Source organism: Microtus pennsylvanicus, chromosome 2, assembly GCF_037038515.1.
Source record: "Microtus pennsylvanicus isolate mMicPen1 chromosome 2, mMicPen1.hap1, whole genome shotgun sequence".
Lineage (NCBI taxonomy): Eukaryota > Metazoa > Chordata > Mammalia > Rodentia > Cricetidae > Microtus > Microtus pennsylvanicus.
This window is the reverse complement of record NC_134580.1, coordinates 143,578,168-143,589,167: the sequence shown is the minus strand read 5'-3', so window position 1 is coordinate 143,589,167 and position 11,000 is coordinate 143,578,168. Positions and strand designations below refer to the sequence as shown.

At 49.4% G+C, this 11,000-nt stretch overlaps 1 protein-coding gene across 2 annotated transcripts in view; it reads left to right on the top strand.

Annotated features, from left to right (window-relative positions):
- The first annotated feature begins 5,620 nt into the window (after positions 1-5,620).
- Positions 5,621-11,000, top strand: part of Atp9a (ATPase phospholipid transporting 9A (putative)) — a 105,180-nt gene continuing 99,800 nt past the window's right edge. Inside the window, exon 1 of one of the 2 annotated variants that reach the window (XM_075963164.1) lies at positions 5,621-5,729. In XM_075963164.1, the coding sequence (XP_075819279.1) occupies positions 5,716-5,729 (14 nt within the window). In that variant the 5' untranslated portion in view covers positions 5,621-5,715. Of the gene's footprint in view, positions 5,730-5,755; positions 6,118-11,000 lie in introns of those variants that run through there. The other variant, XM_075963162.1, reaches the window with a different exon arrangement.

Sequence of the window (11,000 nt, the reverse complement as noted above, 5' to 3'; positions counted from 1 at the left end):
TATTTTTATTTTTGTAGCCAAAAAGTCTGTTTTGCTATTTGGTGACCGCAAAGTATTCCCGGGTCTTAAACCTGAGAGTTAATGTGGTGAGAAGGGCCAGATGTTCAGGATGTCCCCTTGGTTGGTGCTGTGCCCTTTTCTTTTCTTTTTTAAAAAAATTACACTTTTTTGTGCGTATAATTTTGAGCAGCTGTTGTAACAGTGTTCTGATGGTTTAATGGGGGAGGAGGGACTTTTCACAAGCTCCTGGGTAGATTTCTTCCTGCCCTGTGGAATACCATTGCCAAAATGAGGATGGAGGCTCGTCCGCCAGTTTCCTTTCCTCTGTTCTTGCACCTGATTTTAGGATCCAAAACTTTTTTTTTTTTGCCAAGTTGTGCCTTTCCTTCTGGGATTGTACGTGAAGCCTGTGATAAAAGTGTTCGCTGGTTCTCCTGTTCAGCTGTTTACACTGTGAAGTGGATATTGTTACAGAGAACACACCAGCCGTGGCTTTCTCACACCCTGTGAATGAATGTGTGAGCTACGCTGTAGTTTTACCTGCTGAAGCTGTCTGTCCGAAATAAACTTTGAATGTTTTTTTTTTCTCCCACGTTTGTGTGTAAGTTTTTTTTTTCCCCCGCTCTGGTATGTTCTGCTGGCATAGCACTCCCCTGGCCCTTAAGAGTCAGGAGTGCATGTGGTTGGGTCCATCCTGGACCTCTGTGTGTGGGGTGGGGTAGGGGTGCCTCATTTTCATGGGTGTGTGTGAATGTTGAGTGTCATTCTTTAGGTGCTGTGTCCACCTTGGATGTATCCATTTTGCAGTGTGTGTGTGTGAGTGTGCTCGTGGTCATCATTGAGGGGTGGAGACCTTAAAGCTTGGCCGAAAGGATGGGCAGCCTGCACATATTTATTGTAATGAATAAAGCTCTGGGAAAAACAGCCCCCAGCACAGCAAACAACTGCAAATACCAAAATCTAAAAATCTGCATTCTAATACTAAAATCCCTTTTTTTGGGATAGGAATCAACTTCTAACAAATTGGACTAGTCCCTGTCTTATCTGTGCTCCCCACCCTACGGCCCCTAGGCTAAGCAGAACTCTGCAAACTGATCTGTTGAAATGAATTTACAGACCTAGCGAGGGTGAGCTGCTCTCCACAGGGCAAGCCCTCAGCTGATGGGACCATTTGCATTTCCGTCACAGTTCTTTGTTATTTACAAAAGAGCTCAAAGCTAATTCAGATCTGAAGGGTGGGTCTCCAGTGACCTTCAGAGAGATAGTCACCTTGACTAGTGTCTCAAATCTCAGTCCCTGGACTGTTCCAACCCTTACAACTAGTGAGATGGAATCTTCTTGGTTTCTCCTGTACTTCCTGGAACACTTTCTGGACCGAGCACTATTAAATGCTAGTTTAAAGCCAGGTGTGAGCTGGCTTTACACCCATAATCCTAGCCTGTGGGTTAGAGGAAAAAAGGATAAATTCAAGGCCAGCCTGGTTTCATCCTAGTTAGAGAGTGTGGCCTAGGAGGCACTGCTTTCCGACAACAGAAGCGGGGCTGGGATTGGATTATTGACACTGGCTGTGTTCCATACCTCCTATCCTAGTCCTAGACAGAGAGATCAGGAGTTTGAGGCCAACATGGGACCCTGGTAGTGGTACACAGGCTACACAAAGAAACCCTGTCTCAAAAAACAAAAAAAAAGTAAAAGACATTGTAAAAAAACCTCAACTTTTTGTGCCTGACTTTGATTTCACTATGCAGCCCAGGCTGGCCCAGAAATTTTAGCAATCCTGCTTCAGCCAACCAAGTATGAGGGTTTTAGGAGCGAGCCCCCATGGCTACCTGAACTGCTTTTTGGTGTTTTAAGGTGCAGTTATTGCCAGGTGGAGGTGGCTCTCGCCTTTAATCTCAGTCAGCACTTGGGAGGCAGAGGTGGGTGGATCTCTGTGAGTTTGAGGCCAGCCTGGTCTACAAGAGCTAGTTCCAGGACAGCTAGGACTGTTACAGAGAAAAGGCCTGTCTCGAAAAACCAAAAAAAAAAAAAAAAAAAAAAAAAAAAAAACAAAAAACCCCAAACAAAAAGCCATTTATCATTTATTGCCAGGTGTAGTGTTGAATGATTTTAATGCCAGCAGTCACCTTGGTCTACAGGGTCTACAGAGTGAGTTCCAGGACAGCTAAGGCTGCACAGAGAAAGATAACATTCTCACTGTACTCTTGAAACTCACAGATCTGCCTGCATTTACCTCCTAAATCTGGGATTAAAGGCAAGTACCTAGCCAAAAACATTTTACAACGTTGTACTTATTGTGTGTGAGCATTTGAGGGTGTGCGTAAGCCACTTGTGTGTGTGTGTGTATATGTGTGTAGGTCAGAGGAAACTCAAGGCAGCTGAGTCTCCTACCACGTAGACCCTGGAGATTGAACTCGGGTCCTTAGGCTTGGTGGCAAACACCTTTAACTGCTGAGCCATCTAGCCCACCATCATTTCTATATTTGTATGTTTTTGTGCATGCGTGCACTGGCACACACATACCCTTGGGCATGGGGTGGGTCAGAGGGTAACTTTAGAGTCAGTTTTTAGTTCGACCTTTATCTGGGCTTGGGACCCAGATGGCTGGACTGGTGTAACTAGTGCCTTTACCCCCTAAACCATCTCACCAGCACAAAGACTTGATTGCCTCTGAGTTCCCATCTTCCCTGTCTCCTTACCAGTGGCCGTGCATCCTCACAGAACCCACAGCTTCGGGTCCACTATGAACTTGAGCTTCTGTGGCCTTGAACCAAGAGACTCAGGTATAGACTGGTCCACACCTGTTGCCATCCATGGAAGATGTCATGTGAACCTCATGGGCTGGTGTTTCTGGGAAGCAGGATCTGGACTAAATTCCCTTACTCAGAGATCTTTCTAGGCACCCTGGAGTTAAGGGCATCCTGCACCCAGGTCCTGTTGAATGGACAGGGCTGTCATGGATCCCTAAAGGGGGAAGGCAGAGCTGGGCCAAGAAGGTCCAGCGATTCTAAAGTAGATTCCCCCAGTACATGGTCCTGTGTCGTGCTGCTCTGTCTCCCTTAGCCTTGGGCCCATTCGGTACGAACGAGAACATAGAAAAAGGCTCTTGGGGGTTGGGGCTGTAGCTCAGTTGCTAGTGTGCTGGCCTAGCATGCTTAGCCAGGGTTGCATCCGTGGTAGTGCATAAACTAGGCCTAGTGGCATATTATACCCCTTAGCCCAGTTAGAAGCAGAAGGGTCAGAAGTTCAAGAGCGTCCTTAACTACATCGAGGGTTCAAGACCAGCCTGAGATATGAGGTCTATAATACATGACCATAAATGATGGTATTATATGTTTCATATACCAACCGCCTGGAGAACATCCTGTTTTTCTTCTGTCTCATGGAAGCATGTGCTTGCTTATGAACTAAAAGGCTTTTTGTTATTAGGGTTGTTGTTTTTTGAGAGAAGTTCTCCCCATGTAGCCAAGGATAGCCTCCACCTCACTAACACTAGGACCAGTTGCTACAGTCTTGAAATGTCTTTCTCCATGAGAGATTGTCCTATTGGAAGGAAGCTTAAAAGAAAAAGTAGCTTTTAGGCCAGGCCTGTGTTTATTTCTGGCAGGGAGATTGGGAATTTGAAGCTAGCCTGGGCTACCTATGGAAACTGTATTTCTCACACACACAGGCACCTTCTTGATGCCTGGGAGCCTTGCCCACACAGTGCTCCTGGCATGCACACTGGCCCTGGTAATATTGATGACGAACTACTTCCAACACTCTGAGTCTAGAGCTGTCCTGAGCTCTATTACTGACAAAAAGACTGTCTCAGAGTAGGTAGCTTGCTGGGAAATTTCACAGTTGGAAGGTGCTGGAAGCCTACAGGAGCCTGACTCACCAGCTGCTCTCACTCAGTGCCCATCCAGGTGGGGGCAGCTATAGGCGGCTCCAGGAGGCCAGAGAGAGCATGAATGTATGTATAACCGTCGTGGCTCAATGCTGGTTCTGCTGTGACCAAAGGCCCCGTTTCCTGATTGTTCTCATTGTGAAAGGCCAGACCTTGGAACCCAGCTCTGCTCCCTGCTGACCTCATAGTTTTGTTCCTAGTTTCTCTGTCTCACTCATGAAATGAGTTATTTAGATTTAGTGGGCAGGGCCGCTGGGACGCCTGCAAACTTTAGGCTAGAGCTTAAAATCAACTAGAAGTCTCTTTGACTGGGTAGTGCACTCCTTTAATCCCAGCACTCGGGAGGCAAAGGCAGGCAGGTGGATCTCTGTGAGTTTGAGGCCAGCCTGGTCTACATAGTGAGTTGCAGGCCAGTTGAGACCCTTCTGAGAAGGTGGGGACCGATGGGAAATGGGGAGAATTTGCTCTCTTACTGTAATGGATCCGCTTAAATGCACTTACTGGCCCCGACTGTGTGCCATGCAATCTATGGTGCGTGTGTGTCTTGGTGCTGGGGATCGAACCTAGGACCTTTCCCTGAAGTACCATTCCAGAAGAGAGCAGTCAACAAGCAGACCGGGTCAGCTGGTAGAAGAATGCTGTTTCCTCCTCAGAGGTTCTTCTGATGGGGAATGTCTTTGGGGCCTTAGTCACGTGTTTTGATTGATAGCTTCATAGCTGCTCCTTGCCCAGACACAGAGACATTGGGTGACTCCCTACTGGCTGGAGAAAATAGTGTGAAAGGCTGGGACCCTGACAGGAAACACTAGTGAAATTGAGCCTCATATTGTTCTAGCACAGTGGGTTTATGTTACATCTTGAGGGGCCTGAGACACACACTTGTTTTTAAAAAAGATTTATGTATTTTTAGTCTATGTGTGTTTTGCCTGCATGTACGTCTGCATATGTCTGAGTAGTGACAATGGCCAGAAGAGGGCATCAGTTCCCCTGGAGTCAAACTACAGCCACCACTTGACATGGGTGCTGGGAATTGAACCCAGGTCCTTTACAAGTGCAGCTAGTCCTTTTAACCCCTGATCTGTCCCTCCAGTCCCCTATATGCTGGCTTTTTGGTTTTTTTTTTTTTTTGACATATGGGTTTCTCTGTGTATCCCTGGCTGTACTAGAACTGTCTCTGTAGACCAGGCTGGCCTTGAACTCAGATCACCTGCCTCTGCCTCCCAAGTCCTGGAATTAAAGGAATGCATCACCAATTCTGGCTCCTACATGCTAATTTTTGGAAGGTTTGTTTTTATTATTATTTTTTAACTAGCATATGCCTGTGTGAGTGTATGCCGCGTGTGTGCAGGTTCTCTGGCAGGCCAGAAAAGGGTTTGGGATCCTCTGGGGCCCAAGCTGCAGGTGGGTCGAGCAGAGCCTATCTCTGCAGCCCTGAGTTTTCTCATTTTCACAATAACCTTTTAGAGAGACAGACGACACACGCAGGCCCTGTGCAGGCGATCATGGTGGAGCAGGACTGTGTCTAGAGATCTGGCCCCCACAGCAATGTCTAAGAATGTTTGGGTGAAGAAGGCACAGCTTTAAGTCTGTGTGATTGCAGGAAGGCAGGTGGAGAGAGGGGCGTGGGTGGTGCAAGACGGCGTGTGGGAATCTGGAAACCTGTACATCCCCCGCCCCCGCGGGCCCGAGACTCGGGAGACCCGAGTGCGAGCCGCCGGGTGAAGCCAGTCGAGGAGGCGGCAGGCTGTGTGTGTCGGTGTCCGCGGCGTGGAGGTGGGGTGAGCGGGGCGGGGTGTGTGCACACGGCTCAGAGCGAGCTGGAGAGAATGCCCGGGGTGGGGTGAGTGCGGCGGGGCGCGCGTGTGCGCGCGCGGTCGGGTGGGCGCGCGTGGCCGGGTGGGCGCGCGGCACGGCGGGCCGGGGCGGGGACACTGCGGCGGCCCCGGGCTGCGGGCGCGCGCGTGGGCTCAGCGCGGAGCGGGGCCCATGGTGCGGCCGTGTCCGTCGGTCGGGCCGCGCGGGCGGCTCCGCGCGTGGCCCGGCGCTCGCGACCTCGCCCCTACGCTGCGGGCCCGGCCCGCCCGCTGCCGGCGCCTCCTCCCATTGCCCCGGGGTGGCGCGGAGGCCGCGGGGAGCGCAGGGGGCGCGGCGGGCGGCGACATGACGGACAGCATCCCGCTGCAGCCGGTGCGCCACAAGAAGCGGGTGGACAGCAGGCCGCGCGCGGGGTGAGTGGCCGGGCTGCCGGGAGGTGGCGGGGGGACACCTGCCGTAGGCCCGGAGAGCCGATCCTGGGACGCGAGGGACCCCCCGGGGCTGGCAGCCGGCCGGGGCGGGGCCGATCCCGAGGGGACAAGGGTCGCTCTGGCGAGAATGCAGAGTCCCAGACTGAGGCTCGACCGCCAATCAGAGCCCCTGGGGGTGGGACCTGGGAGGTGCGTTTCTAGGGCCGCGCAGGTGAGCCGATGAGGCTGGGCGGGGCCTCCCGTCTTCCCCGGGGTTCCCGGTGGCTCCTCCGCCCCCCGGACGCCGGAGCTGGGTGGGGCTGCTGACCAGGTGTCGGTGTAATGAGGCGAGATGCCAGCTGCCATCTTGTGGGCCTTTGTGCCTGGCTTCCCTGAGGCCTTATTCAATTTTACCGAGTGGGAAACGGAAACGGAAGGACCAGGGATGGGGGTGGGGATGGGAGCGGGAAGGTGCTGGAACAGGGTTCCTATACTTCCTGCCCCACACTTCCTGCGTGTGTGTGTGTGTGTGTGTGTGTGTGTGTGTGTGTGTGTGTGTGTGTGTGTGTTGGCGTTCTTATTGTTTTGGCTTTTGGTGGTGCTAGGGATCAAACCCAGGTCCTCGAGCTGCTAGGCAGTCGCTCTATCACTGAGCCTCATCCCCCTAGCCCCCGCAAATGTGTGTTTTTATGAAGACAGTTCGTTAGAGCGCTGCAATTAATATTTTAATGAATTAGATTAGCAGACTGTAAGTGCCTTGATTGATTTGTTCAGGGGCTGGGCTAAAACCTGCCTCAGACAAGATCTGCCTACTAGGTGTGGGCTTCCTGACTGGGCCGGCGCAGGGGGTTCCCCTGGGAAAAACATAACGTCCTTTTAAGACTTTGAAGTGAGGATCTGGGGTCTGTACAGTGGCCACTGTGTTCCTAGATGCAGCCACCTGCTGATTAATGAAACGTGAAGAATGGAAATTGACTGTGTCCTGAACACGTCAGCATGCCCTCCCTGGTATGGTGTGATCTTTAATTAGTATGTACATCCTGTTGGGAGGGAATGCTGTGGGACCTTCTGTGGGTGCCTGAGCACCCTCAGTTCCGATACCCGCTAGCCGTCCCGCACACACTGTGGAGGCTGTCTGTATGTCTTTGTTTCTCTCTCAGCCGGTTGGTCTGGGTTCAGCTCCAACAGGCCGCTGAATCCTCAGCCTCTTGTGTCTTTTATTGGAGTTGGAGTCTCACTGAAATTCTCCTTTATGTCGTGAATGCATTCTGAGCCCAGGAGGGACTTAAAACTTGAGGTCCTTTTGCCTCAGCTACCCTTGTAGATTAGCTGGGATGGCAACTCTCTGTCACCAGGCCTGACTTTTTTGTCTTTCCGAAGGTCCCCTACCTTTTAAATGAAAGTGCTTGTTGAGAAGCCCTGGGCGGGCGCATAACAGAAAAATTTGAACAGTAATTTGAGTCATAGTGCACAGGATAGAAATATGCTCTGATTTTCAGAGGTCCAAAGGGAGTAGGGCAGGTTATTTTATATTTAAAAAATCAGTTGAGTTGTGCAGTGGTGGTGCACACCTTTAATCCTAGCACTTGGGAGGCAGAGGTAGGCAGATCTCTATGAGCGTGAAACCAGCCTGGTTTACAGAGTGAGGTGCAGGACAGTCAGGGCTACACAGAGAAACCCTGTCTCTAAAAAACAAAACAAAAAAATCAGTTGGATAGGGTGGCACATGTCTATAACCCCAGCAGAGGCAGAAGCAGAAGCAAGTGGGTCTCTTGTGAATTTGAGGCCAGACTGGTCTATGTAGTGAGTTCCAGACCAGCCAGGGCTACATAGTGAGACCCAGTGAAAGTGGTACAGAAGGAAGAGGCCTTTACTGCCAAACCTGGTGGCCTGAGCTTGACCCCTGTGACCTACAGGTGGGCAAAGAGAACCCGGTCCAGCAGGCTGTCCCCTGACTTCAGTGTGTGCACCTGGTGTTCCTCTGAACCCATACACACACAAATTGTTTTTATTTTGTTATTTAAAGACTGATTTCAGGCCTGGAGAGATGACTCAGTAGTTAAGAGCACTTGCTGCTCTTGTCGAGAAACCAGGTGGGATTCCAATCACCTACATAGTGGCTCACAACTATTCATACATTACTACAGTTCCAGGGGATCTGAAGTCTTTTCCTGACTTTTGTGGCCACTAGGCACTCATCTGGTGCTCATACATACATGCAGGAAAAACATTTGTACATGCACACACACATACACACATGCACAAATAAAAAATAAAGATTATTTTTATTTTACATGTATGGGTGTTGTGTCTGCATGTATGTATGTGCACTGTGTGTATGCAGTGCTCTCAGCGGCCAGAAGAGGGCATTAGATCCCCTGGAACTGGAGTTAATGATAGCTTTGCGCCACCGTTTGGGTGCTGGGGATTGAATCTGGGACCTCTAGAAGAGCAGTTAGTGCTCTTAACCACCAAGACCTCTCTCTAGTCTCCCAGATAAATAATCATTAAAGAGTTCTACTTGAGGGGCTAGAGAGATGGCTTAGTGATTGAGAGCACTGGCTACTCTTCCAGAGGACTCGGGTTCAATTCCCTGCAACCACAGGCCAGCTCACAACTGTTTGTAACTCCAGTTCCAGGGGATCCAACACCCTCACACAGACATACATGCAGGTAAAACACCAATGTACAAAAAAACACCAATGTATATTAAAAAAAATTATTTAAAACAAAGTGTGGGATCCTAGACTGTAGAGTTCATTCACATCCTTGAGTAACGTGGATTTTTCCCTGGATCTGGAAGGCCTGTGCTGGCGTGTGTTTCCCACATGTAGCCTGTGTTGTGGAGAGTGGTAATGTTACAGGAAGAATTTTTGTAAAGATTTATTTATTTATTTATTTATTTATTTATCTATTTATTTATTTTAGCCTAGCATTCACAAGGCAAAGGCAGGCAGATCTTTGTGAGTTCCAGGCCAGTCAGATCTCAGGAATTTTTCAGATTTATATTTTTCATTCTATGAGTCTATATGCCTGTATATATGTGTGCCATGCGGGTACAGTGCCTGTGGAGGCCAGGAGATGGCATCAGAATTTAGTTAGAGTTACGGACAGTTGTGAGCCACCATGTGGGTGCTGGAAATTGAACCCTGGTCCTCTGCAAGAGCAGCCAGTGCTCTTACCTACTGAACTAGTGAGAGTTTAGGTATTTGGAATACTGGAATACATGGAGACAGAAAGTCTTCCTGAATCATGACTGGGCAGCGGGATAAGCAGAGAGGAAGTTGATGTGTAGCCATGGGCCCATTTCTACTAGGCCTGTGCTAATCCCTATGAAAGTGTGGTTGGGGCCAGAGAGATGGCCCAGTGTTTTTGAGTTTGAGGCCAGACTGGGCTACACAAGACCTTGTCTCAAACAAAAACAAGGTAACAGGTTGTAGAGATGTTGCTTGCTGGGGCTCCCATTGGCCCCAGAGGCACCCTCTCACTGTTCACACATTCTTGGAAGGGCAAGGCTGTTGAAATGGTCTAGTCAGACAACAGGCATTTGCACCACGTGTCTGGAAACCATTTGATGACTTCATTGCCTTGACTTCTGGTTGAGCAGCATTCCCTTCTAGGTCAAATATCGCTAGACACCTGGACTGAAGTCTAGGAGGTGGGTTCATGGCCACTTCCCAGCTGTGTGATCGTGGGGAAACTGCCTTAAATTCTCCAGGTCTAGGTTTTTCATCTTTTTTTCCCTTTATTTTATTTTGAGATGGTATTTGTTTGTTTGTTTATTTTGATTTTTCAAGACAGGCTTTCCCAATAACTGTGGAACCAGTCTTGGAACTCACTCTATAGACCAGGCTGGCCTTGAACTCAGATTTGCCTACCTCTGTTGCGGGAGTGCTGGGATTAAAGGCGTGTTCCACCACCCAGCATGTATTTATTTTTATTTTATGTATATGAGTATTTGCCTTCAGGTATGTCTGTGTATCACGTGTGCGCAGTTCTTGTGAGGCTAGAGGAGGGTGTTGGATCCCCTGGGACTTGGCATTAGAGACATTTGTGAGCTACCATGTGGGTGTTGGGAATTGAACCCTGGTCCTCTGCAAGAACAGCCAGCGCTCTTACCACTGGATCATCTCTCTCCGGAGGGCCTATAGATTTCGTTCATCTTTAAAGTGGAGATAACAAAAATTAAACTGGGCAGTGGTAGCACTTGCCTGTAATCCTGGCATTCAGGAGGCAGACAGATCTCTGTGAATTTGAGGCCAGCCTGGTCTACAAAGCAAGTTCCAGGACAGTCAGAGCTATTGCTCAGAGAAACCCTGTCTTGAAAAACCAAACACCAACTAATCAAACCAAACCAAAACAAAATGTATTCTTGGATCTGAGACTTAACCCATGAAAAGATTCTGACCAGAAGCCTCAGTAGACTTCAGGTGTTGCCTGGAGTAGATGGGAACACACAGGTGTTTGCATGATGTTTACTCTGGTGTGGGATGTTCAGGAGACTCTTCTGATATTTATTATTTTGAGACAGACTCTTACTGTGTAGGCCAGGCTGGTCTTGAAATCACAGAGATCTGATCCTCTGGCTCTTTAGTGCTGGGATTAAAGGTGTGCGGTGCTGGGGACAGAGTCCAGGCCTTCTGCCTGCTGAGCAAGTAGCCTCAAACTGAGTTGTATCCCCAGCGTATCAGGTGTTCTTTTGAGAGGAGAGGGCCTTCGATGGTGGGGAATTTAGAAATATGTGACTTCATTGTTGATATATAAATGTGTTCCATCAGAGAGAAGACCACGTGTGAGACTGTAGGAAGGTCAAGGAGCGTGGACTCCTGTGTAGTAAGAGGAGCGCAGCCCGGCTAGCTTAACCCCTGAAATAATCACACAGAAAA